The sequence below is a fragment of the Spathaspora passalidarum genome (genome assembly GCF_000223485.1).
Source record: "Spathaspora passalidarum NRRL Y-27907 unplaced genomic scaffold SPAPAscaffold_5, whole genome shotgun sequence".
Lineage (NCBI taxonomy): Eukaryota > Fungi > Ascomycota > Pichiomycetes > Serinales > Debaryomycetaceae > Spathaspora > Spathaspora passalidarum.
In genome coordinates this window covers 1138618-1165930 of record NW_006767429.1, presented here as the reverse complement: position 1 = coordinate 1165930, position 27313 = coordinate 1138618, and the positions used below count along the sequence as shown (strand labels likewise).

At 37.7% G+C, this 27313-nt stretch overlaps 13 protein-coding genes across 13 annotated transcripts; 7 read left to right on the top strand and 6 right to left on the bottom strand. All coding sequences in view use genetic code 12, as the record gives it.

The window, feature by feature from the left end:
• Positions 1-129: 129 nt before the first annotated feature.
• On the bottom strand, positions 130-2592 carry SPAPADRAFT_62283 (glucose-induced degradation complex subunit; the record flags this gene model as incomplete). The annotated part of the gene is made up of 1 exon (XM_007376387.1): positions 130-2592. The coding sequence occupies one exon, from the start codon at positions 2025-2027 to the stop codon at positions 1083-1085; it is 945 nt and encodes a 314-aa protein (XP_007376449.1).
• SPAPADRAFT_56474 (25S rRNA (uracil2634-N3)-methyltransferase) lies at positions 134-1072 on the top strand (the record flags this gene model as incomplete). Its single annotated transcript, XM_007376388.1, has 1 exon — positions 134-1072. The coding sequence occupies one exon, from the start codon at positions 134-136 to the stop codon at positions 1070-1072; it is 939 nt and encodes a 312-aa protein (XP_007376450.1).
• A 1216-nt stretch (positions 2593-3808) lies between the features above and the next one.
• Positions 3809-6111, top strand: SPAPADRAFT_67704 (uncharacterized protein; the record flags this gene model as incomplete). The annotated part of the gene is made up of 1 exon (XM_007376386.1): positions 3809-6111. The coding sequence occupies one exon, from the start codon at positions 3809-3811 to the stop codon at positions 5960-5962; it is 2154 nt and encodes a 717-aa protein (XP_007376448.1).
• Positions 6112-7624: 1513 nt separating this feature from the next.
• SPAPADRAFT_155169 (sugar porter family MFS transporter) lies at positions 7625-10670 on the top strand (the record flags this gene model as incomplete). Its single annotated transcript, XM_007376384.1, has 1 exon — positions 7625-10670. One exon carries the CDS (start codon positions 7653-7655, stop codon positions 9216-9218), a length of 1566 nt encoding a protein of 521 aa, XP_007376446.1.
• Positions 9019-10662, bottom strand: PHO114 (Pho114p; the record flags this gene model as incomplete). The annotated part of the gene is made up of 1 exon (XM_007376385.1): positions 9019-10662. The coding sequence occupies one exon, from the start codon at positions 10641-10643 to the stop codon at positions 9285-9287; it is 1359 nt and encodes a 452-aa protein (XP_007376447.1).
• Positions 10671-11008: 338 nt separating the features above from the next.
• SPAPADRAFT_72426 (uncharacterized protein) lies at positions 11009-12724 on the bottom strand (the record flags this gene model as incomplete). The annotated part of the gene is made up of 1 exon (XM_007376383.1): positions 11009-12724. The coding sequence occupies one exon, from the start codon at positions 12716-12718 to the stop codon at positions 11195-11197; it is 1524 nt and encodes a 507-aa protein (XP_007376445.1).
• Positions 12725-13107: 383 nt separating this feature from the next.
• On the bottom strand, positions 13108-15492 carry KRE6 (beta-glucan synthesis-associated protein; the record flags this gene model as incomplete). Its single annotated transcript, XM_007376382.1, has 1 exon — positions 13108-15492. The coding sequence occupies one exon, from the start codon at positions 15336-15338 to the stop codon at positions 13209-13211; it is 2130 nt and encodes a 709-aa protein (XP_007376444.1).
• Positions 15493-16553: 1061 nt separating this feature from the next.
• Positions 16554-18320, bottom strand: SPAPADRAFT_62280 (uncharacterized protein; the record flags this gene model as incomplete). Its single annotated transcript, XM_007376381.1, has 1 exon — positions 16554-18320. One exon carries the CDS (start codon positions 17578-17580, stop codon positions 17422-17424), a length of 159 nt encoding a protein of 52 aa, XP_007376443.1.
• Positions 18321-19368: 1048 nt separating this feature from the next.
• Positions 19369-20946, top strand: SPAPADRAFT_140433 (SKN1/KRE6 family beta-glucan synthesis-associated protein; the record flags this gene model as incomplete). The annotated part of the gene is made up of 1 exon (XM_007376380.1): positions 19369-20946. The coding sequence occupies one exon, from the start codon at positions 19369-19371 to the stop codon at positions 20944-20946; it is 1578 nt and encodes a 525-aa protein (XP_007376442.1).
• Positions 20097-22272, bottom strand: SPAPADRAFT_62279 (tRNA splicing endonuclease subunit; the record flags this gene model as incomplete). The annotated part of the gene is made up of 1 exon (XM_007376379.1): positions 20097-22272. One exon carries the CDS (start codon positions 22222-22224, stop codon positions 21031-21033), a length of 1194 nt encoding a protein of 397 aa, XP_007376441.1.
• A 102-nt stretch (positions 22273-22374) lies between these two features.
• Positions 22375-23224, top strand: SPAPADRAFT_62278 (SAGA histone acetyltransferase complex subunit; the record flags this gene model as incomplete). The annotated part of the gene is made up of 2 exons (XM_007376378.1): positions 22375-22454; positions 22511-23224. The coding sequence occupies 2 exons, from the start codon at positions 22425-22427 to the stop codon at positions 22799-22801; spliced, it is 321 nt and encodes a 106-aa protein (XP_007376440.1).
• A 271-nt stretch (positions 23225-23495) lies between these two features.
• On the top strand, positions 23496-25727 carry FAA2 (Faa2p; the record flags this gene model as incomplete). The annotated part of the gene is made up of 1 exon (XM_007376377.1): positions 23496-25727. One exon carries the CDS (start codon positions 23496-23498, stop codon positions 25725-25727), a length of 2232 nt encoding a protein of 743 aa, XP_007376439.1.
• A 469-nt stretch (positions 25728-26196) lies between these two features.
• On the top strand, positions 26197-27232 carry SPAPADRAFT_56465 (cationic amino acid transporter; the record flags this gene model as incomplete). Its single annotated transcript, XM_007376376.1, has 2 exons — positions 26197-27130; positions 27156-27232. The coding sequence occupies 2 exons, from the start codon at positions 26197-26199 to the stop codon at positions 27230-27232; spliced, it is 1011 nt and encodes a 336-aa protein (XP_007376438.1).
• Positions 27233-27313: the final 81 nt, after the last annotated feature.

The following is a 27313-nucleotide window of genomic DNA, read 5'->3' as shown; positions in this document are numbered from 1 at the left end:
AGAAGAGTCTATTCAAGATCCTGTTGTGAGACCGTTTGTTAAATATCATCCTGCATATAATTGTAGTAATAACTTGACTCTAGAAAAGTTGAAATATTTTGCGAAGATCATCTCAATATAATTCAAATCAGAAATGGTTAGAAAACTTAAGGGAAAAAATCTCCAAGGTAAAGGGCTAAAGGGTGCCCTTGCTCGACATCAAGTATCTGACAATCTCCAAAAGAAGCTTCAAAAGAATGCCGAAATAACTAAAGAGAACCAACTCAACAAGGCGAAATCCATCAAAAAAGTACCAAAGAAACATAATCAACCTCAACAGGTTAAGGGCCTCATGCCATTCACCGTTGATGACAGAGTATTGCTTATTGGTGAAGGTGATTTCTCGTTTGCAAAGTCTTTAATAGTGCAGAATTTTATACAACCTCAGAATTTGATAGCCACCAGTTATGACTCGGTTGAAGAACTTAATCAGAAATATCCAAATGTACAATCAACCCTTGATGAATTGACTGAGGAAGGTGTGAAGTTAATCCATGAAGTTGACACGACAAACTTACCACAATGTTTGAAACTTATAGCTAACAGCAAAACAAAAAAGTCAGGTAAGACACCACTGTTGTTTGATGATAGGTCCCAATTGAACTATATAATGTTCAATTTCCCTCATACTGGTAAAGGTATAAAGGACGTGGATAGAAACATTCGTGAGCACCAAAAATTGATCTTGGAATATTTCAAAAATTGTAAACAAGTGTTTGATATTGTTAATGACACAAGCAAGAACGATTTTGCGGGCTACAGTGTCCCAACTGAAGGAAAGATTATTCTTTCTACGTTTGAAGGAGAACCATATAATTCATGGGGTATTAAAATTATTGGAAAAAGTCAAGACTACAAGGTTGAAAGATCAGGAAAATTTGATTGGGCCATGTTTCCAGAATATCACCATAGAAGAACAAATAGTACCAGAGATACTACTAAGCCTGCTGAAGAAAGAAATGCCAGAATTTACGTTTTTGAAAAATTCAAAAAGAAGCAGGAACAAACTAAGGATGATAGTGATAGTGATTAGATATATTAAACTATGCAGGGAATACTCTTGTACAGCCATCTATAGAAAAGGTTTCCTTGGTTAATGGATCCTTGACTCTACCCATTCTCAACAATGTATTCTTTTCCGAAAGATGCTTATCAGAAGGATTAAGCAACTTGTCAAATGGATAGATATTACCATTTGGTAATATGAATGGATTATTGAAAATGCTGGTAATTAATTGAGCATAAGGTAAATTACGACTCAACTTGTATAATTCTGGTGAGCAAACTGGACAATTGTTTATCTTGTTTAGTAATTTGTAATAGTAATTTGGACCACGATATTTCTCATCTGTAAGCACTGTAGCATTATGATTGTGTACATTAGGTATTGGTAAATTTTCATCTCTAAAAATTGTATTTTCATTATTATAATAACAAGATTTTGTCTTTAAACTTGACAATCCTGCTGAAAGGTATATGAAAATTGGATAATTCTTGCTTATTCCATATAACTTTGTGAAATTCTCAATAAAACAACGAGATAAACTTTCCCATCGTTCATCAGAGAGTAATTTTTGATATTCGTGAAATTGTGGAGAATTAATCATTAAATTGCTTGAAAAAGTCATAGGTTCACTTGCCTTTTCATTACTTTCCATCGATCTAAATACAAGTAATCCTCCCATCCCCATTAATCTTTTCAAATTAGCTAAATGATTTCCATTATCATTTTCTTGATAATTCTCTTTATTTCCATAAGGTGAAAGGTTTATATGGGAAAACTTGATAGCTTCGTTAATATCACCTTTCTCAATCAAACTCAAAAACTTGCAATAATTAATTTCAAATTCTAAATTGGAATTACCCTTTTTAAGAAAGTTTTTGTTCTCATTGAACCATGATATAACCAATGACAAATCGTGATGTTCCACTATGGATACAAACACTTTATTAAAATTTTCGAACAAGTCAAAATCAATGAGTTTCATAAATTTAGGATTAGTCTGGGCTAAACTATGGAGTAGTAATATCCCACCGTTTGTATCGGTTCTGGAATTAGATTTGATTAAGTAGTCAATAATCAATAAATTGGTTTGATCTCGATACCAATTCAATAAGTTTGGATTGTGTAAATCTAAAAGTTTATCATTCTCACCCACTGAATCTTCTTCAGCCAGATCTTCCCTATTCTTTTTAGCATTGCCGTTGACAATACAATACTTGTCTAATTCCCGCAAATTATCCAACCGAGCCAGTAATCTTGAACGTAATTCTTCATCTCTAGCAACCGCTGCTTTTAGTTTGTGTTGGAAACTTTCAAACTGTTTGATTAGTTTCTTAATCATGGCCAATTTCATAGTGGTAGGTAGGTTTGGATTCTTAGTAATCTTGGCTACTTCGTCACCCGTTTGCTTCTTTTGTTTCTCGATTAATTTCTGGACATTCTTGAAATTCTTCTTGACTAGTTCAATAGGAACACGGAATTGTGTTTGATGCGTTTGTATATGGAAGTTTAGTGTAGGTTCGGTCATGTTGTTTGCATGTATTGACTGTGGCGGTTGTCAAGATATGGTTGTTACAAGTTAGTGCAAGATAAAGAAAAAGGGAGGGGGCGGGTGAAAGCGTGCGAGATCACAAAAAAACAATTAGCAAAAAATAACCTGGGGAAAATCCCGGGAAATTACAATGACGAAATATACAACCGGGCACCTCAATTTCAGACTTACATTCTTTCTTTCAAGCTTGAACTAAGAACTCTATATAATTCTATATTCAATGTCAAGTAATTGCTCCTGAAATTGTCAACAATAAAAAGTTAACGTATGGTAGCGGGTCTGGTGTTGAAATTTATAAGTTTCGTTGCATGTTTTCCTTAATTAAATCTACTTCCACGATAGAATAAATGGAGAGATATGAGTTATTTATAGCTGGTTAGGCGTTTATATCGCAACTTTCATTTATTTCTATTTTTTTGAAAATTTATACAAAAAAATACAGCGAAATGGCCAACAAAGTAAACTCTGTGAATGTCCATAAGAATAAATCCATATGAAAGAAGTAGGCAAGACAGAAGTAAAATATATTATGGGACAAAGAGTTAGATTATTCCAAAGTTAGAATCATTGGTTATATAATAGAATGGTTTGCGTCATAAAAGTTCCACAAGTATTTGCATAATACTGTGCATATTGCACTACCTTTTACAATTTATTTCAAGACCCTCAGTTCGATCAAGATAAGCCTTGGTCCTATTTATCTAATTCTATTTTTTTGCTATCCCCTCCTACGTAGTTCCCTAATTGATGATTTTTTTTCTTGTTTCTAACCCATATATCATTCCCCGCAGTACTGAATTTTTTTGCAGCCTGTTCTTGGTATTAAGTTTAACAATATCTAACACACAGTTTTAACTCTGCCTGGTTGAGATAAAATGAGACATGTAAAAGAATTGGATTCCTTCTATATGTCTATCAAGTTTCTGAATCCGAAGATTTTATCCAGCTAAAAAAAGGGCCACATCTATTTGAATTAGGGCTCAAGAAACATAGTTTCTTTTTCTTAAGGCGTTAAAAAATTAGGACATATAATATTTCATTACGAGACTTGAAAAATGTGATTAATTGGTTGGTACGATTGAGTCTCCTCTGATAAGAAATGACATTGCTATATATCATATTGTATATAAACAGTAACAATTTCCTCTTCTTTTGCTGATTTATTTTGCACTTGAATTGGTGCCCAAGAACATTACATATTGACAATTTTAACCATGAGAAATAATTCTCAGTCAGATTTAACTGACCGTTACGAAATAGCCTCCATTGAAGAGCGTGATGATTCTACAATCTCCTCAGAGCTTTCCATTGAAGATAAACGATCAATTGATACTATTGAACATGTCAGTCCCACCAAAAAGCAATCATGGAGAGAAATATTTATGTTATCATTTTCATCTCTTGGAGTCATCTATGGAGATTTAGGGACATCTCCCTTATATACCCTTAGTTCAATCAGGTATAAGAAGTTACCTCCTACCGAAGATGAAATTTATGGTGCTGTTTCAGTTATCTTCTACATTTTCACCATTATCGTTATTATCAAATATGTACTTATTGTATTGGTTATTGGTGCTAATAATGGTGAAGGTGGACAAGTTGCTATTTACGGCAAGATTGCCCATCAATTGAATATCGGCCCAAAGGGAGTCACTATGCCCGGGGCAGCCAGGGAAGTTTCCGATATTCAATTGGTTTCGAGACAAGGCACCATGGCTTCATCAGTTGAATCATATACTTCCAGAATTGAACACATCAGAAAGCATCCAAGAATGATTGTAGCTATAAAAGGTTTCATTTTGACCTGCTGTTTTATTGGGTGTGCCTTAGTTGTTTCTGATGGATTATTAACCCCAACTGCATCCATTCTTAGCGCCATAGGTGGTATTCAAGTTGCTGTTCCTTCTTTCAAAAGTGTTCTTGCTGTATCGGAAGTCATCTTGGTTGTATTGTTTTCAATTCAACAATTCGGTTCCAATAAGATTTCATTTTTGTTTGCACCTATTATTTTCATCTGGTTGATTGGGTTGATGATTTGTGGTATTTATAATATTGCTAAATATCAACCAGGTATTTTCGCAGCATTGTCACCACATTATGCCATCAAGATTTTACAAGAAAGTGGGATTGACGTATTAGGAGGTGCTATGTTGTCAATTACTGGTACTGAAGCTATGTTTGCTGACCTTGGTCATTTTGGCAGACTTCCTATTCAGCTAACTCTAGGGTGCTTTGTTTATCCTACCTTGATTATATGTTACTTGGGACAAGCTGCTTATCTCGTACATCATCCTGATGCATATATCAATCCATTTTTCTTATCATTGCCCGGTGGGACTGGTGGTGGTGTTTATTGGGCGGTGTTTGTTTTCGCAACCATAGCCACAGTTATTGCTTCCCAAGCATTAATCTTATCGGTATTTAGTATTTTTGCTCAATTAATTCATTTGGATTGTTTCCCCAAATTAAAAATTACTCATGTTTCTCTGGGGTATGCTGGCAAGGTTTATATTGGAGCTATCAACTGGATGTTAATGATTGGAGTTATGTTGACCATGGCAGGGTTTCAAAATAGTCATAGAACCACTGCAGCCTATGGGTTAGGAATCTCTTTGGATTTGTTTGTTACTTCTTTATTAATCCTCATTTGTATGTTCTATGTCTATAATTGGCATATAATTTGGCCGATTTTATTCCTTTTAATTTTTGGACCTTTAGAATTTAGTTTGATTATTTCCAACATGAAGAAAGTTCCCCGTGGTGCTTGGTTTCCCATAATGATTACGGTGTTGTTGAGTACATTTTTGAGTGTGTGGAGATGGTGTCGATCAAGAAAGGTTGAACAAGAGTTCAATTCCAAGATTAAAATTGGAGATTTGTTTCCATATTTCAAGAAAGCAGAAACAATTGAAATTAATCTTAATCATAAAGAATCTAACCAAGAAGATTCACACCAGTTTGGAAAGACTGATGTTAAAACAAGATTTGGAATTTTACACTTGACTAGACACGAAGGATTAGGCATAATGTATGTTGACTCCATTTTGACCAATTCGCCAAACACCTTGCCTGATTTGTATACTAAATTGGTAACAACTTTTGTTTCCATTCCTTCTCATTTTGTGTTTTGTGCTATTAGAGTAATGAGCATTCCTTTTGTTCCTGATGAACAACGATTATTTGTAGCACCGATGAAATTACCAGATCATTACAAGTGTGTCATTAGATTTGGATACATGGAACTTACCAGAATAGATAAAGCAATGATATCGCTTATTATGAGTAAGATTCCAGCACTATCTGGACTAAACGAGGATCAATTGGAGAAGTATCCAAAGTTGCATATTTTCGAAAATGATTTGATATGATGTCATGAGTATGAACCTACAAAAAATGTGTTTAGAAAGGTTGCTAGATTAATCCGGATGATTATTATTGAGCATTTCTTTAGCCCCTTGAGCTCACTCACTCTGGAATATGGTAGGTTTTTGAAAGTTCCCAATGCCGAGGAAGAACGAGATCAGAAGATATTCATTGGTCAAGTAGCTAGAATTTAAGTTTGTATTTAATATTTGTTTCTAGTTTATATGCAGCTACTATTTTTGAGTTGTGCTTGGACTGGTATTACTTGTCTTATTGATCAAATTAATATTTCAGAATATCAACTGTCGAGCAATGTATTAGGATTGCACCACAATAGCTGATCTCTTAGAGTTAAATATGAGGTTGGCAAATAACATTAACACAATCTCGTAGTTTTGTTAACCAATGCTGGAGGGTTGGTTTGAACTGCATGCACTCGCCTTAGATTTTGTGATACATGTTGGAAACTTCGTTTACTTTGCTTTCCTTGCTATCAATCCCTGGCAAACAAAAGGAAGCCTATATTATCCTATTGTTTTTCCGGAATAATTTCTTGACAAAACTTCAATATAACACCATTTCTCTGGTTCAAAACCACCTGATTTTCTTACAGCATAGATATTGATCCGATTACTATAAATATAAGTTCTATTTACCTTCTGACATATGATTTAGAGAAGTTCACACTTTGTGGATTCAGCTTGTTTCAAGAATCAATTTCCATCAACTTAGATTTCATCTGGATGCCTAAACAATTGTATTATTTAGTGCTTTATTACTCAGCAAGGCGTCACCTCTCCAGGTGCTAACAAAAGAGAAAACAACCACAGCGGAAATATTTATTTCAATTAGTCCTCAACTATATGGTATTTGACTCGTTGAATGAATGCTTTCCTGGGGAAGGACCTATTGTCATTTATCCTATTCATGGATATTTTCTTTGGAGGTTATTACCCAATGTGGCATTCCACCCACCCCCTGGCGGAACAACTTTTTTGTATAGTAGGCGGGATCTAATGCGGGATTATAATCGTATTTTTGGGCTGATTTTGCGGCGTTCCCCAGATCGGGTATCCCGGCCGCATATTTTTCCGAAAACACTATTGCCTACTAAGGGTTCCATTAATTACAATTGGATTACCAATTTCAACTTCCCCCACAAGAGAATGTTGAATAGGTATGGCTGAATGTAACTATATTGTGCAAATGTTGGGACCGCAGTCATCGTGGCTTTTTAGCGACTTACATGGTTCATAATTGTAATGTTATGCACCCCGCTTTTGCAATATCTGAATCATAAAGAGAATTATCCTTGATGATCTTGCTTTTTACGTTCAGTTGGTATAACAATAGAATGTAGTACTATACCATGAATGACAAGAATTGAGTGAAGCATAAGCAACAATGCATGCATAGCAGACAGTTTTATGTACTTCGGGTTGCGATTTTGTGGTCGCCCCCACTTCCCAGTGAATTATTCCTGTTCCTGGGGTAACTTAAAAAATAAGCTTATGTGGATAAGGAATTATTATGCAAAAAAAATTTTTTTTTAATTTACCTCAAATATCGTTGATTGCAAATCTTGAAATCCTTCTCCGCAAACAAATCCAAGTATATATAACAGTAAAATTCCTCTTTGTGACGATGGTTAATTTCAAGCCTCTATCATCGCTACTTTCATAAGCACGCTACACAATGGGTATTGAAGAAAGTTTATTCTTACAAAAGTTTATTAACTTTGGTGAAAAGAAGGCTGGTTCAACCACCAGAAGTATCTTGGTTGGTTTGTTTTCTGCGTTTGGTGGATTTCTTTTTGGGTATGACACTGGTACTATTTCCGGTATTTTAGCCATGGATTTCGTAAAACATCAATTTCCAGCCAATAGACTTTCAGCTGAACCATTCTTCACTGCAAGTGAAAGTTCCCTCATTGTTTCAATTTTATCTGCCGGTACTTTTATTGGTGCTTTGTCTGCTCCACTCTTTTCAGATAGAATCGGTCGTAAGTGGACTTTGATTTTGTCTTCATTGATTGTTTTCAACTTGGGTATCCTTTTACAAACTATTGCTGAAGCTATTCCACTTTTGGTGGCTGGTAGATTCTTTGCTGGTTTAGGTGTTGGTTTAATCTCTGCTGTTGTTCCTTTGTATATTGCGGAAACGACTCCCAAATGGATCAGAGGTGCTATTATTTCATGTTATCAATTGGCTCTCACTTCTGGTTTGTTGATTGCTGCTTGTGTCAACAAAGGAACTTCTGAAAGACAAGATTCTGGGTCTTATAGAATTCCAATTGCTCTTCAATTTGCTTGGGCTCTTATCTTGGGTGGTGGTATGATCTGCCTTCCTGAAACTCCAAGATTCTATATTTCCCAATCTAATGAAGATAAAGCTAAGAATTCGTTGAGAAGATTGAGAAAGCTACCTGTAGATCATCCTGATTTGCTTGAAGAATATGATGAAATCAAAGCCAACTTTGAATTTGAAATGCAATTTGGTAAAGCTACCTGGTTATTAGTTCTCAAAAATGTTAACAGACAACATCACAGATTGTTTGTTGGGGTTGCGATTCAAGCGCTCCAACAATTGACTGGTATTAATTTCATTTTCTACTTTGGTACTCAATTCTTTCAAAGTTCCGGTATTAAAGACCCATTTCTTGTGCAATTGGCTACTAACATTGTTAATGTGGGTATGACCTTCCCTAGTATTGCATTGATTGATATTTTGGGTAGAAGAAGCATGTTGTTGGCTGGTTCGGTAGTTATGGCAGTTTCTCAATTGATCGTTGCTATTGTTGGTGTTGTCAGTGATTCCCAGGCAGCTAATCAATGTTTGGTTGCATTCTCGTGTATTTTCATTGCAGGTTTCGCATCAACTTGGGGACCTCTTTGTTGGGCCGTTGTTGCTGAAAACTTTGCTATTAATGTCAGACAAAAGTCGGTTGCTCTTTCAGTTGCTTCTAATTGGATCTGGAACTTTGCTATTGGTTACGCAACTCCATATATGGTTGACTCTGGTCCAGGTAATGCCAACTTGGGATCTAAAGTCTTCTTTATTTGGGGTGGATGTAATGTTATTGGTTTCATATTCGTTTACTTTTTTGTTTATGAAACTAAGGGGTTGACTTTGGAGGAAGTGGAAGAAATGTATATGAAGGTTGACAAAGCTTGGAATTCTACTAAGTTTGTGCCAAGTGGAATCCATGAAGCTAGTTCTTCAATCGAAAAAACAGAGACTGAACAAATCGAAAAGGTTTAATCTTATATTCCATTTTACAAGTTTAATTATCGCATATAATCCAATATATGCTGTGTATATTGATATTCATTGATCTATTAATGGCGCGTTATACTCTTTACTCTTATAATCCCAATAAAACGTAACTTCATTAGGGGAATCTTCGGGAACACTACATTGTTGCACGAAATTAACACCCTCTAGCCTTTTGTTGAGAATCTCAAACAATTGGTTCATCTCACAAGAAAACCCTGGCCCATTGCTGCAATTTGGATAGGGAACCACGGCATCATTCATAATGAATCTAATAAAATATTCTTCACCGCACTTTAATTTCTCTGTATATACTCTCGCTGCTTGTGGGAATAATTCTGCCGCATTATACATGTTAGGAAACGGCACATAGTCAGTAGGTAAGTCTCTTGATGGTATAATTAGACCTAAGGAGGTTAAGAATATTTCCATATCTGAATCATGGGTGAACGAGAGCCAAATTTTATTCTCATCTTTCAAAAGTTTCATAAATGCTTGCACCAAAGGTGATCCGACCACTTTGGAATATGGATTTCCCTCGCCTATCGAGTTGTAGTTGTATAAATCGTTCCGATATCCATCTTTAATAAACTCGTCGTTTTTGAACAAGTTGCAAAATGGTGAGCTGCCACGCACATTTATTTCAAAGGCACACCATAGAAATAAGGATTGAACCTGTTGAGTAGATAATGGTAATTCTGGATTGGATTTTTGTAATCTGGTTAAAATGTCTTGCAAATAAGTCCTGTCATACTGGTTGATTTTATCTGTATTCACATGCTCGTCTAACTTAGGACAAGCATACCTCGGCGTCAACGAATTGGCCCCCATTTTACCATCCTCATCGACAATCACAAACTTGGCTTTGCTGATATCACCCAAGAATCCTTCTGTGAAGTATTGAGCACTTTTATGTACACGACCAGAATTGCTAGTAAATACGACCAAGTCTTTGTCATACAAGGAGCCATACTTCTCTCGAAAGAGTTGGCCATGACGAAATTCTGTCGTTGTCCCTGAATATGGACCTTTTGAGTTATTAACATCTGTCTCCTTTTCGTAGTACTCCTTATCCGATACAAAGTACGTATAATCATTGAGAAATTCCAACTCTCCTTGAAACTTATGAGGATATTCCTCAAACACTTTCATTACAGACTCAAAAAATACACCATCTCGTTTAGAAGGATATCGTTCACCATGTCGTGATAGCAAATGCACTTGTTCGATAGAACACTCTTCTGGGATTGAAGTGGATATACCAAACCCTGTGCGTTGTCTATATGGTGCAGAACCACCTAAATATTTGATGATGTTGTACTGTTCAGTAGATGCTTGTTGTGGTGATGCAACATCTTGGAATATGGACTGACCTGCTAATAGCAAGCTTGGATTGAGTTTTACTGAAACCATGGGACCATGGTTGGTTGTTACCACCACGTGTATTTGATTTTCGGTTTTCGGTTTTCAAGTGCGGCTCTGATAAGGATTGGAAAAGCTGGATATTTTTGTGCAATAATTTTTTTTTTTTACTGCAAACTATGCTGTTATCCTTCATTTGTAGAGCTCACAACTTAGCACATAATGGTACAATTAACAGTTCTATACCTGGAGGCTGTGCTAAGTAATTTCAATATATGATGGCTAATTTGAGTAAAAGTTTAAAAAGCAAATATGTAGTTTTCACATGTTTTTCGCTTAAAATTATACGAATTATTACAGAATTTTAAGGAGATTCATAACGAATACTAATGCTGGATAAACCAATAATTGGGATATTTTCATAGAAACAAGCCATTAAACAATATTGTTATTTATCATAATTTTAGTAAACATAACCCAGCTAACTTGCGTTTGTCTTTTTTTTGCAGCCATTTTGCTCCAAATATAAATTGGAGTAAAGATTCAAAAAAAGAAAAAGAAATACTATGTGCATATTACAAATATCAATCTAATTATCTACCCTACGCTAAAATGGTTTCTTCAACCTTAATACTCTTGTCCTTCAATCCATAGAATAAATCTTTCAAGTATTCAAGACCCTCATCAATTTCACCAACATATTGTTGATCCCTTGCTAATGGATTGGCACGACCTTCAGGGAAATATGGAGCTAATTTATCAACAAACTTTTCCTTGGCATCACGATGAGAGTAATAATGGAAGAAGATAGAATCACCTTTCTCTTCAACGTCTTTTCTTTCCCAATCCTTTTGTTCTTGAACGGTAGGAAGAGTCTTGGCACCTGACCAAACACCAGCAAGAGCAGCAGCACTAGCTTCAATAGTGTGGAAGTTCAATTGAGACACAGCAATACCAGCGGAACCCAAGGTTGGATCAGCTTGGTTGAAAGTGTGCAAGTACAAACCATCAACACGAGAGAGGTTACCTGGGTTGACAAGCTTGAAATGGTCAGCTAAGAATGGATAATGGTAGTGGTAACCAGTGGAGAAAAGAATCTTTTCAAATACATCAGTGGTACCATCTTCAAAGTGGACTTCTCCCGACTCTGGATCGATCTTGGTAATTTGACCCTTTGGTGTGATACCTTCGGAGACAAGGGCATCATTGATGAATTCAAAAACATAATGTCTTCCTCTCTTGGAGTTTACAGTTTTTTTCGCAACTGGAACAATGTATTGTAAAACATTAGCGGTTGAAATCAGACCACCAACAACTAAAACATTCTTGTCTTTGAATTCGTCAGTACCTCTGAAAGATTTGGCATGGATTAATACTCCAGGGTGCTTCTTGTTGAACTCGGCAAGACCTGGGATTTTAGGGATATGAGGAACAGTGTAGTGACCGTTGGATACAACAATAGCATCGAATTCTTCTTGGTACCATTCATTCTTGTCACCATTCTTTCTTTTGGCAGAAACAACCCATTTACCAGCATCATTCTTCTCAACTTTTTCAACAGTAGTGTTAAATCTGATGTATTTGTTCAATTGTTCTTGTTCAATAAAGTTACTGAATCTTTGGGATAATTCTTGGTGGTGCAAAAAGGGGTAGATCTTTCTGCTCTTGTCGTGGTACTTGTCTTCATCAGGCATGAATGAGTATCTAGTAAATCTGGCAGGAATATTAGTGAACAAGTTAGGAAAGATCCCACTTCTGCTCCATTCCAATTCATTACCATGCTTACCCACGGTTTCAACAACTGGACTATCAATACTGGCACCTTCGATACCCGTAGGTGGGTCCACTCTAGGACGGACAACTTCCGGCAGTTGGTATTCTTCCAGATCTAAAATGTGCTGAGGAGGAACAGGGAGATCAGCTTGCACACTAGCAGGAGTCCAAATACCACCAGCTTCTGCCTTTTGTTCGAAAGCCACAATTTTCGAGAATGCAGGATCGGCAGCTTGTGCACCTCCCAGAGTAGATGAGCCATCTTTGTTGGTGTGGAGGAATTCGTAAAGGGCAGCAAGACCACCTGGTCCGGCACCAATAATACCAATAGAGTCGACGTTGATCTTAGTCATTGCTAATGGTTTTACAAATATCTAGACTTAGATCTGCAGCGAGATCTGTGCCTGTTTAAATATAGTCCACGCCATCGCTACGACATCGCTGTGGCTGCAAGGAAATGTTCTTTACAGATTGATTCAACGGGATCCACAATTATTGCAAAAGCAATTCCCCAATAACCGATGCATTGTTTAAATTGGTTTAATTGAGTGTGAATTCGTATATTTGGTTGCACGTGACATGCAATAATCGTGGGACCAATTTATCGCATACCCATTCCCAAACAGGAAACTATTGTGGCTTCTAACCAACGTTCGATAGACCCGAAGTGTGGAACCTATAGTTCAAGATGAACCACTGTGTTAAGGCGAACCGAGGCATAAAACATATGGAGATTTTGGAGGGGAGGTCGATAAGTTAGCGGGAAAGTACATCTTTAATAAATATGTAAATCAAATATACTATGCAACTCTATCCTTCTCTCTATATATTTTTCTATAAACTTTAACACCCAGTCAACTTGTTCTTGGGGAAATTGTATCCTCCATGTTCAAACATGGTCAAGTTGACATTCTCATATATATTCAAATGCTCTTGAATATAATCGTATGTAGGGAAATCATCGGGATCACAACCAACATTAATTTGATCCTTGGGTTGATACACTCTAACATAATCTATGCTCATGGTAACGGGGAAATTCAAACTGTTCCAATCGATATAAGCCCAGTTATTAGAAATACCCAAGTTCATAATCAACGACATAGGCTCTTTGGAGAGAGGACGCCAACCAATGTTCCCGTTAGGGTGCAATGCCATGGAATGAACCGTCAATGTAGGATCATTTCCGACAAACCACGTCAAGTAACCTGTCTTCATATCGTTCAAATATTCAAACCCATAACGTTGGTAATTATGTTCCCCATCACCGAATTCATACCAAGTAGTATTCAAGGTGGTTGTAGCAGAAAGAGCTTGTTGGAATGGACCACCACAGTAGGTGTTCATGGTGGTGACGGATTTATTGTAGATTTCGAGGAACTCATAGTCAGGAATATACCAGATATCAAATGGAGCCAATTGAAGTGATTGCGATGCAACACCCAAGTTAGGCTTCTTACCGGTTGGATCACTAGACATTTCTGCTTCAATAACATCGATTTCAGGAGCACCTCTACCTACACCTGGATTAGGATGTGATTCACCAGGACATGTGCATGCATTCAAACGTTGACCTGGCAAATATGAGATACCATCAGCCGAGGACTGGTTAGGTGTAATACCAGCATCACAAGAATCATACGAATATGGCCACACCCCTTCAGTACTGGCCAAATAACCCGGTCTTCCTAAATTACCCATGGTCCACATACCAGGCCATAACCCAGAAACATCCCCGTAATTAGGCAATCTGGCACTGAATTCAATCTTACCTTGGGTAAAACAAAATTGGTTCCAACTTTGAAGCATTCCCGATCTATAAAATAAGTTGTGGTTTTGGAATGCATCCATTCTAAGGGTAACTGTACCGTTGGCAGTAGTGACAGCATCAGGATCATACCATTCTAAATCTTTAGTAGCATCATAGTGCAAGTCAGGAGCGGTGAAGAATTGGTCATCCCCTGGGTAGAAAGTTCTTCCTTCGGCATTAAACTCATCACTGAATACAATGGGCCACATCGATCCATCTCTAGCCTTCCAGAAAAGCGCATCTTCTGGAGTTTCCGGATCAACCAATTCTTGACGGATGGCACTGAGCATAGGGTAACTATACTGGGTAAGCACTTCGTATTCTTGTGGTTTCATGTAGTGAGTGATACTAGAATAGGTCATGGCTGGCAACAACACAAACACGAGCAATAACCCTAATAACAATACTATAAAACCAATGAGCCCACCAACGGATCTACGATCCATATTCTTTAAATCATGTTTAAATCTGTTTTTATCATACTCGGCATCAGCCACTGGGTCTGGGTTGTGCAAGTAGTCATCTGGCTCTTTTTCATCAATGTGAAGTGGGAATGAACTGGCAGGATAGCCACCAAATGGCGATGATGAGAATTCAGAAGGGTAAGCTCCAGCAGCGCCTGGATTTGCCAAGGAGTTAGTTGAACTTGTTGCGCTTCCATTAGACAAGGAAGATATTGGACGATTGTTGTTGTTATTGAATAAATGGGAAGCTAATGATGTTGATGAAACCACTCTTGATCCGGCCATGGATGGATATCTGTCAAATTCGGCAGGTGTATTGACAGGCGAAGGTCCGACAGAAGGTTGGGCTGCGGCCGAGAGCAATCCTGTGTGGTCCTCGGCACTGGAGTTATTATTAAGAAGAAGCATATTGGAACTGCCACTGTTGGAATAGTAGCCACTGTATTGGTCATATGGCGTGATGTGATGTGGTTGGGGCGCTATAGGGTCGATGTTGGAAGACGCGGATGAGTTTGATGACGATGGTGACGGATGGTTATTATTGTGTGGGTTGTGTTGGTGGGCTGATGACACTATGGACGCACTTTCAAATGGATTACGTGCTGGTGTGTCGACTGAAGATTCATCTCCGTCAGAGTTTGAGTTTGTAGAAAGGTTGAACTGAGGAGTGTTGGACGTCAAGTCTCTATGGGTAGCCATTTTGGACAACAATGACGGCTATTCAGGATAAATATGTAAAGCGAATGTAAATGATTGAAGATAACTTCCAATTGAACAGTTGTGTAAATATAGCAAAAAGATAGCTAGGAAAAAAAACAGTACAAGTAAAGAACAGAAGAAGCAGTACAAGAAGCAACGTCAATCATAAAATTGAAAACATAAATTGGATCAAACAATAAAAACGTGAAATTTTTATTTTCCAAAATCAAAGATCAATGAATGAAATTTTTTTTTTCTTTCTTTTTTATTTTTTTTTTTTTGCTAACAGCCATTTTTTTTTGTTTGTTTTTTTTGGTATGTGTCAACTCGAAGGGCAAGTCTTCACACGTCTATAGAAGATTATTTAGTCCTGTGAAGCAGAGTCTAAAAATAAATAAATCAGAACCAAATCGCGTGTAACCTTAAGTGAGACAAACGTCACATTTGTAAACTTTCTTGGGTATTAATAGTATGTGTGTATATTTGTTACCATTGCAGTGGCTAGTGCATAACACATCAAAACACATAACAGCAAGTGTCAAATTATATTGAAAGGGTCTCACTCGAAACCCTGCAAAAAGTCAATTCATCACGTTTCTTTTTTTGGCTGCATTTTCGCTAGAAACATACACAGAACGAAAAAAAATGTGTGTAGTGCGCGTCACGATCCGCCTTTGATTTTGTGGTAAGGTTTCATCCCTTGCAAATTGATGCAACATTCTACGTGCTTTAGGTATTGATCGAATTGATAATTAGCTAGCAAGCACAATCCTTCGTTGTTAGGCTTGTCATATGTATATTATGGTCTATTCGAGTCACGAATATAGTAGATCTCATGCTGATTCTGGACTTTTGGTGTCCATTGATCTGAAATTTCGTTGCATTGTAAATTATGCTACAACCATTGTTTTTTTTCTGTTTACATCAAGGCGGAGTTTTGGTGAGGTGCAAGAAATTTGTTTTTTCCTTTCTAAATTTAGATTGTAAATGTGCTGTTCTGGAAAGGCCGCATTCCTGCATAGAAATACGATGCCATATTACATCATTAGGTTGCAGTTGTTTCAGTTTTGAATTAGCCAGATGAAGCTTGGTTGCTACAGTTTTAGTCACTTAAAACTCCGAATTATACAACTATTCTACACATTATGAATATTTTTCAAGGCAATCGGTACAATGTACTTTAGTGTAGATCTCTTTTGGTTTTACTTACTTATTAAGGAAAATCATACAGTTATGCTCCTCGAGGCTCATAAAAAGTTCCCCAAGTAGAAACATTTCTATACCAAAATAATATTACCGGCTTCGCTTTGCAGCTTGAATATTTATCCGACCGAGTGACCACAAAAAAAAGTAAAGCAGAGAAAATTGCAGCCTGGTAATAATATTTTGGACTTTAAAATTTCCTGCGTCACTTTAGAAATACATGTATGCTTGTTATGAACAGATATTTGCTGGTCTGTTTAAAGACCTGGTCTGAGCTCTGGGTAAAACTGAAATGTAATTCATATTCTTAAGCAAACAGTTGACTTTATCCGATCAAAGCAGTCTAACATATGTTCTTTAAACTAAATGTTACCCCCATCAAATAAAGATCCGTAGGTGAAGAAGATAGCAGAAGTGCCCATGAAACAAATGAAATATATACTATAAAACATTGACCGTATAATACAAATCACCCAGCGTATTAATACCATCCAAGCGATAAATACAGAAACGATTTCAGCTACTACAGAGGCGAAGTTCTCAGTTACATTGTTACTTGATGATATTCTTGTTAAACACGTTAGGTCATCTCACTCAGATCCACATATGCGAAAATTTTACTGTTAGCTCCTTAATATACTATTTGAACAAACCAAAGTTGTATAATTCCATCTATGTGGATAGCTTAGGTCGTTACTACCATGTTTCTGCTGATATCTATACTCCCTTCTACTTCAAATATACAGTGATTAATAGTAATGACCCATTGACATGGTTTCCCAACGACGGGCACATTCATCTTGTTAAGAGGATTGTATTTAAATTTTATTACTCTATATTTGGCTCAACCTATTATTAATATCCATCGATTGAAAGTAATTTAAAATGTGAAACTTTGCGATACCGTTCGCTTTATCTGTAAGCAGACCCAAAATTTCCAGAAGGCCATACTATCTAGTTTTAATACCACACCTTGGGTTAAAATACCTAGCAGCTTAGAGAAAATTCTCTTCTTTTCGGGATTGACAGAATTATCCATGTATGACTGTAGTTATGGTAGTTTTATCAAACTACAATCAATTGTCTTCAGAGATGTTACGATAAAAACCTTGCCTTGGTAGTGGTGTAAGAAGCACAATGAGAATTGCTGGATGGTTTATTAGTTGTTTTATGCCCATTTAATTTTCAATATCATTTGCTGAAATCTGTTATACTATTATGTTTTCTTATATATCGTTATAATATTCCTGTATATATATGACTGAACTATATATGTGGCTGATAATAATTAGCAAATAAGTTACGTATAGAATGTTGTAAAGTTATTTGCAGTATATTTCCAAAAAATAAGTTAAAAGTTTTTCAAAATTATTTCTTTCCACCAGCAAGTAAATTGCTTTCAAATTGACTCAGCAAAAATTGACATCCAAAACATATTGTATGCATAGAAATTACTTAAGCAACAAGTTTTCTAAATTTAGTTTCACAATATCCCAAAATAAAGATTTTGTGCGACAATGTTTTACAATCAAGGTGGACGTAACATGTAAGAATACGACTAAAGACATCTGAGAATAAACTCTGTTAAATTGTGAATGTGTCATCATTATTCTCATTATTGCAATCTGTTCAAAAAAAAAAAGACAATAATGCAGTTTGAAGTTGAAAGGTTCATAGCCTCCTCGGTATGCCATTATATAGGAACTAATTGGTACATAACGAATTGCTACATATTTACTTCAGAATGAAGAATCAACAATAGTTTACAAGAAATTGAATGAATGGAAAGTCTTGGCTTATTCCCTTCAACCCTAAGCTTAATTTATATATCTTTATAAAATAAACGCGTTTTCTAGGTGGTAGTATTGTTGTCGTGGAAATTATGTTGCTTTCTTATTTTTTTTTTTTCATGATTTGTGTTGCATTTGCTCGCTTGACTATGAAGTTACAGCCACTCATGTTTAGCGAGAATATGCACAAAAAGACAATGATGGATAAAAGTCAAGTCTAGATGTAGCTGTTTATTAATAGGTCAATATCAAGTACCAGGTATCTGCGATCTGTGATTAGGTGTAGATCTCACGAGTATATACCCCACGTCAATTTTAAAATCGCGCAACTTTATCCTAAAACTCGTTTAGCCCACGCGCATATACCTACATGAGTTAGTTGTTCGAGTAGACCTAGATTATCTTTGAGGTTTTGTAAGAGACATGAATGAATCATACAAGTTCCAACCTTCCACCAGGACATCTAGTTCAGATTCCATTATCTGTCATTCTTTTTTTTTAAATAAATTGTTATTATCCACAGGACCTTGCCTTTTTTTAGATCAGCTATTTTCTTCTCTAGTTCATTGTCATCACGCTAAGCCCCAAAGACGATTTGGAAAAAATAATATATTTTTGATTCTATTTTTGCATTTACGGTTACGATAAAAAGTAAAGCAAAGAACGCCAAACTAAAATAACTAGAAAATAGCTAGTAAACGATGGCAAGGGACCTCACGTACAATACTCCACAGATAAGTGTTACCAACGATAATGGCGAGGAGCGCGAGTTCCAGTTCCAACCAGTAGAGAGTCCATTTGAGCCAAATGACATACCCTGGGAGGCACCCGAATATGCCACCGAAACTAATCCGTTCCTTCAACATCCAGTAAATCCACATTCGGTGTTAGACCAGTCCCCCAACATATACTTTCAAGCCAATCCAAGCCAACAAAGCTGTATACCACACCCCGGGTCTCCCAACTCGGGTGCATCTAGTTACAATAGTCAACAACCTCTTTCAAACTCAGCCTACTCGAATTATGACGATGGGTCCATGCTGTATTTTCTGAAGAATAGTGATTTGATGTCACTGTATGAGCCAGATTACTCACCGTTTGGTGGGTATCCAGCTACTGCGTTCCCTTTGTTCTTGCATGAGAAAGAACCAGATGACTTTTTACACAACCCCGATAAAAGTGATGCTGATTACGATAAGCACAGATTCTGGCACGATTTGCGTCACATGGACCGACGTCTGTTTGGGGGGCTTATCGGCTTGTTTTTCTTTCTTGGGTGTGCCGTGGTTGCGTTTGCCGTATTCCCTATATTGACATTCATGCAGAGTTCCGTGCTTCATAAAGAGGTGGTTGAAGTTTTGACTCCATACAGTTATCCAATGCTAAGTGCAATAAGACAGGAGTTGGTTGATCCAGATACACCCAAAGAGTTTAGAACGAATGTAGCTCGAGATGGAAGTAAATGGAAGCTTGTGTTCAGTGACGAGTTTAACAAGGAAGGAAGAACATTTTACGAAGGAGACGACCAGTTCTTTACAGCTCCTGATATTCATTATGCTGCAACGAATGATTTGGAATGGTATGATCCTGACGCAGTTACCACAGCCAACGGTACATTGCAACTTCGAATGGATGCCTTTAATAATCACGATTTGTTTTATAGATCAGGTATGGTGCAAAGTTGGAACAAAATGTGCTTTACCCAGGGGAAATTGGAATTCTCTGCCAAATTGCCTGGTTCAGGAAGCGTCTCAGGTTTATGGCCCGGGATGTGGAGTTTAGGAAATTTAGGAAGACCGGGATTCTTAGCTACTACAGAGGGGGTATGGCCATATACATACAGTTCGTGTGATGCAGGGATAACACCTAACCAATCATCACTGGATGGGATTAGTTATCTTCCTGGACAACGGTTGAATTCATGTACGTGTCCCGGTGAATCCCATCCCAATCCAGGTGTAGGGAGGGGCTCACCAGAAGTTGATGCACTCGAAGGAGAAATCCATGGCAATGTGGGTCGAGTAAGTCAGTCATTACAAGTTGCCCCCTATGATATATGGTACATGCCTGATTATGACTTTATTGAAATACATAATTCCTCAGTTACGTTGATGAATACGTATGCTGGTGGCCCTTTCCAAGAGGCGATTTCCGGGGTGACTATGCTTAATACTACATGGTATGAATATGGTCAAGGAGAAGGGAATTATCAAAAATATGGATATGAATTAATGAACCATGATACCAATGGGTATATTACCTGGTATGTAGGTGATGACCCTACATACACACTTTATGCCAAGGCATTACATCCTAATGGAAATATCGGATGGCGACACATACCAAAGGAACCTCTAAGTATTGTCATGAACTTGGGTATTTCCAATAATTGGGCTTACATTAATTGGCCCGCTTTAACTTTCCCGCTGACAATGCGGATAGACTACGTGCGGGTATACCAGCCAGAAGATCAGGTCAATATTGGGTGTGATCCACCGGGGTATCCTACATTTGATTACATTGAACAACATTTGAATATATATTCCGATGCCAATATCACAAAGTTTGAGAAAGGAGGCTACAAAATCCCTAAGAATAAGTTGACAGGATGTTGATCACCCTAAGTTTAGTTCTTGAGCTATACAGACATAGTGCGTATTGCTACTATAAATACTTCAAAATAGATGTACAATAATACATTAAAATTCATTATATATGATCGAATGAGTTTTGTTTGGAAATACATTATCCAAATTATCACACTCCTTTAGTTTGAAGTTTCCTCTTGACAAGTTGACAAAATTGATAATACCTTGATTGACAATGGCAATCACCACAGTAACCAGACCATTTTTTAAATGCTGATCACGGGAATTGAGATATGCATTACGTTTTTGTATGGATTGGTCGAGTTTTGATTGACGCTCTGCCTGTCGTTTTGCACGAAGCTCCTTTTTCGACGGTGGCATAGAAGACTTTTTCTTGGGGGGCAGTTTCACTTGCTCCTTTGGTTTTATGTTGGTGCTACTTATTTCATCATGCAATGCTTGCACGTCGGCAAAGCTGGGGAATTTAGTGTCGGTACTGGTGTCAAGTACAACCACATGAAAGTCTGGTGAGGGTGGAGATTTCTTGGAGAAGGACGGCGTTGGTTTCCAGACACGGAAAGTAATTTTGAGATTTCCTGTTGTTTTAGGGATCAGTTCAGTATTTAACGAAAGAGACTTGAATATGTCTGTGTAGTTAAAGTAGTGTTTTGTTTTGAAATGCATGGGGTGAAATGATGGGTATGATAGTATTCCCCAGTTTCTAGCCAACCCAACCAAGTAATTTGGTTTCATCTTCGTTTGTTTTATTGGTTTGAACAATGGAATATGGTCCATTTTTGAGGTATATGGTTGAATAATATACCCTAACCGTTTTAAATATGAATATATTTGATATTGTGCTAAATCAACTTTGGCCAAAGCATACAAATACAGTAGATTAAGGGCAAGCCCCGTACTCTCTATATCCTCTTCCAGATTATTTCCATCTCCCAAGTAAACAGCCATACTTCCACGCTCTACTAAATACAAGCACTCGATTGCATTCAACACAACTCCACCTTTCTTACCACTGGGGACACCCATATCTTTGAAATAACCACCTCGTGGATGAGGTATATAACAACAATTATCTTCAGTCCTCCATATCCCGATAAGTTTCTGCTTGATATGATGCATTCGCAAAGAGTCTAATGCCGAGTACATTGCCTCTAGGGATGTTTGTAGTGCTGATTGCTGGATAGTGGTTCCATCAGGCTGGAATTCCTTTTCTCCTCTTTTGGGAACCAGAAGTTGAGAGTAGTCAGGAAGCTCATCTTCCGGCTCGATTAGATCAATCTGTGACATTTACGTATGAACTTGATTGATAAGATGTTGAAGTGCAATGCTTAGGGGGGTCGGTACTGTACAGTCCAGTCCATTGTGTTTGCATTAATTCTTTTACAGATCAAATTTTGCGATGGAAGAGCGAGCGGCTCGCCAACACTTTTTGTGCCGACGATTAGTAACGTACGTCAACTACAGTGAACAACAACAATACTTGCATCATGACCGAAGGAGTAACAGTACAAGAACTAGTAAGTAGTTCACGCTACAATATACCATTACATAATTTCACTACTAACATCCCAAGGCTGAATCTATTTTCGATGATCTCGTATTGGCAATCATCAACCAACAAACATTGACAAGTTATGCCAACCACACTTCCATCAAGAGTCAAACGGCCAGGAATGAAGAACAAGTTCAACAAATTACCAACCTCGAAGAAGGACTGAAACTAGATGTGTATGGACAGGATAAGATCAAATTGAAGAGTGCTGAGACTAGTCGATATTTTAGTTGTGAGAATTGTGGACGAAAGATTGCCGGTGGAAGATTTGCCTCGCATGTCAACAAGTGTTTAGAGAGAAGAAGGAAGTAGCAAACTTGTTATAGATCATTCATTGTGTATTTGACTACTGCATTTATATATGCAACAGACAGACCCAAGAACTGCCGAAATGTAGGGTACTAAGGAAACCTTGTTCCTGTGCTACAACGGAAAGGGTGTTTACAACGCCGATAACCCCACAGAAAGATGAAAAAAGGGGGCATCTCCGACTAAATGAACGGATGCTTGGAAGCGTGTCTAACTGACCGATTTGTGGGGGAGGGAAACACAATGGCAAGGGGGTTCTGCGGCAGAGGGGAAAACGTTGCAAGAAAAAAGGGGATGGAAATCATTAGAGTTATCTCCTCACTGCAGCCAAGACCATCTAACCTTAGATGCTATTGTATCTCTTGTATATAAACTACATAACAATAATCAAACTAGCTCCTTGTTAATATTATATACGGTTATATCGGGTATAACTACCAAAAGCAGTTTAGTAGCAAAATCAAAAAAAAGAAAGGAAAGATTCAACCTTTTTAGATTTTGCGGGGAAGCATTTGTTTGTTATGTTATACTTAGCCACTAATAACCTTGAATAACCGATTACTCGAGAAAGGCCAACTCCACCTTTGATATAACCGCTCTCCGCTTACTTTTACTAGTTCCCCACAGTGTTTGTATATAAATTTGTTGTCGTTGCCACTGCTAATTTTGTTCTGACCAATTTGCAACCAGTTAGAAAATGAGCTATCCCCTCTTTACAGATATTACCAAGGAAGAGGCAATCTCACGTCTTCCCTTCAATTCTGATATTCATGATTGTGTCCCCATTGGTCCTTCTGACAACCCGGACTATTCCCTGATATACAGGAACAAAGTGTTGCCTAGTCGTTTAATCAATACTATTCATGCCGATTTAGATACTCACCACAAATTGTTTAATAATGCAGTTGAATTGTTTAGTGATAGACCATGTCTTGGTGCCAGGGTGTATGATTATAAGAAGAAGAAATCAGGAGGTAAATTTGAATATTTGACATATGGTCAAGTTCGTGAAAAGCAATTAAATCTTGGGGCTGGGTTCATTCACACCCTTTTAAACAACCCATTCAAGAACAGTGAATTAGAATCTCACCGTAAGATTGACCGTCATTTATCCGATTGGAACACTTATGGAATAGATACTACTCCTTTGGAAAACACCAATGGTCAAATTGAACACAGTTGCTCGTTTATCTTGAGTATTTTCAGTATGAACCGTGTAGAATGGATGTTGACTGACTTGGCATGCTCGGCCTATTCAATCACTAACACGGCATTGTATGATACTTTGGGTGCCGATGTTACCCAATATCTTTTAGAATTGACCAATTCGCCAATTGTTGTATGTTCAATGGATAAGATTGACCTTCTTTTAGATTTGAAGGCAAAGCATCAGCTTGAAAGTCTTATTTCGGTTGTTTCCATGGATCCATACGAGTTGATTCCCCAGAAGACAATTGAACGAGCATACTCTTTGAAAGTAGTGATTAAAGACTTGTCCCAGATTGAAGAGATTGGGGCAAAAAACCCTATCGCTGAATTACCACCCTCGCCACAAACACTTTATACCATATCCTTTACTTCAGGTACAACTGGATCTCGTCCAAAAGGTGCCATGATATCCCACCAGAACGCAGCCGCATATGCCTCGTTCCTTATGTGCTTTGAACCGCAAGCTTCACCTGGTCAAGATACAGCATTTGTTTTTTTGCCATTGACGCATATTTACGAGAGGGAAACATCCACTTTTGCCTTGTGTACTGGTTATTACTTGGGGTTTCCGCAACTTACAGTGGGCAAAACTGGGGTGAACACGTTTGAAAATTTAATTGATGATTTACGGATCTTCAAACCTACTTATTTCTCAATTGTACCCAGAATATTAACACGATTGGAAGCATTAGTCAAGAGTAAAATCAATGAGCTTTCACAAGGCGAGCAAACCCAAGTCAACAATATCATCAACTACAAAATCACTACGCAGGCTCAAGCAGATGGTGCCACGGCATATCACTCTAAAATGGACAACTATGCTCCCTACAAGGCCCTTAGGTCCTTTGTCGGATTTGACAATTTGAAATGGGTGCAAACTGCCAGTGCGCCAATTGCTCCTTCAACGTTGATCTACTTAAAAGCAAGCTTAAACATGGGCATTAGACAATTGTACGGGCTTACTGAGGTGGGTGCAGCCATCACGTGTTCAAGTGCATACGAAGCCCATCCGGGGACGTGTGGAAGTATTTCCCTTTCTGGAGAGTACACTCTTCGTAATGTCTCAGAGATGGGGTACGACATTTCCCGAGGTGAGGGAGAGGTGTTGATTCGTGGTCCCCAGGTGTTTAAAGGGTATTACTATAATTTAGAGGAGACGAAAAAAACAATCACGAAGGATGGCTGGTTTCATTCGGGTGATATTGCCAAGGTTGACGGCTCTGGGCGGTTGATTATTGTTGATCGGGTCAAGAACTTTTTCAAGATGGCTCAAGGGGAATATATCTCTCCAGAAAAGATTGAAAACCGATATTTGTCTTCGAATCCAACTATTGCTCAGCTTTATGTCCATGGAAATTCGTTGAAGCCATATTTGGTGGGAATTGTTGGTATTGAATACGACAAGGGTCTTAAGTTCTTAAACTCGGAGTTTGGATATGGGAAAATTGGAATGTCACCAGAGGAAATGCTTGTTGAACTCAACAAGATTGACGTTCGGAAGAAGTTCCTAGAGCATTTAAACAGGAATGTCAGAGATAAGTTGAGTGGGTATGAACTCTTGCATAATATTCATATTGAGATTAATCCATTGACTGTGGAACGCGATGTTGTGACTCCTACGTTCAAGATTAGAAGACCGGTGGCCAGTAAGTTTTTTGCTCGTGTATTTCATCGATTGTATGAAATTGAGCAATCGTTGGTTCATGGGTCTAAGTTATAGCGTTATTTTATGTAGTTTTGAATTATTTTGTTGCAACTTCCTTATCTGTAGTTAAGTATAAATTTATATGCAGTTAGAGCAACTTCATTCCAATATGGACTGTGAATTGCGTTTTGCTAGAGAATGAATCGCAACCCCCCCTCCCCTGAAGAGACACTTACGATCTTATATTTCTAATATGCTTATCAGTTTATATTGTTGCAGCGACAACGCAGTCTATTTATAGTCCTCTGTTAAACGGCATGGAGTTCCAGATCGCGCTATCTCATTCCAAAAAGGGAACCTGTCACGCATTGACTCATAACTGGCACGAGTCCTGCAGACAGACAGATAAAAAAAATTAGCCTTGCGCAGAAAATTCCAGCGGAGAACAGGCGGACAAAAAAAGATGGAGAAAAGAAACGACATAAAAACGTTACAACAAACTTTTTGTTCTTTCTTTGCTAGATTGTAGTAACTACTCCACAAGATGACACCACCTCCTCCTATTGTCATAGATGCTCAGGCCATTTCGGGAATAACGGGGTCTATTTCTATCGCCTGTTGGATTATTGTGTTTGCCCCACAAATTTATGAAAACTTTAGAAGAAAGTCGAGTGAAGGGTTGTCGCTCCTGTTTATAATACTTTGGCTTGCTGGGGATGTATTTAACGTGCTCGGGTCAGTGTTGCAAGGTGTGCTCCCGACCATGATTATTCTTGCTGTGTATTATACATTAGCTGATATTGTTTTACTTTGGCAATGCATGGTGTATGGCCACGGTGAAAAGACCGACTTGATACATTTATCGCCAGCTAATCCCATGAGTGAAGATGTCGATGTTCTTGAAACGGTATTGTCCCGAGAGCATCATCACCACCATAACACGGAACAAGAGGAAGTAGACTATATAAGCAGAGATTTGGAGGCATCCAGTTCAACAAGCTCCACCAGCTCATCCAGTTCTAAACTCAGTCAGTTACAAACTGTGTTTCTCAACACATTAATGGTAGCTTTAGTCATCCTTGCTGGTGTCATTGGATGGTACATTTCCTACGTTAAAGACTCACAACATAAGAAACACCACCCAGGACATGTAAGAAGACCAGAAGACCTTGTGTATGATCCATTGGCGCAAGTGTTTGGATGGCTCTGTGCTGTGTTATACTTGGGATCTCGAGTCCCACAAATTGTTTTGAATTACGAGAGAAAAAGTTGTGATGGAATCAGTTTCATGTTCTTTTTGTTTGCATGTTTGGGTAACTTGACCTATGTCATTAGTATCTTGAGTATCGACACCAGCTTGCATTACCTCTGGGTTAATTCTAGTTGGTTAGCGGGAAGTTTAGGAACGTTGGGATTGGATTTCACGATTTTCATCCAGTTTTTCTTGTATAATGAGAGTATTGATAGTGAGAGTGAGAGTGAAACAAGTACTGAGCTGGGCAGATTGTTGGTGCAAGAAACGAGTTCATATGGAACTACCTAGGGCATGGTCTGTACAGACTCAAATTTTAAAATATTAATATATTCATATTGCATAAATAGACCAAATAAAACTAAAATTAATCGTTAGTACCTACAAGTAGCTAACTAATCTTATGTAG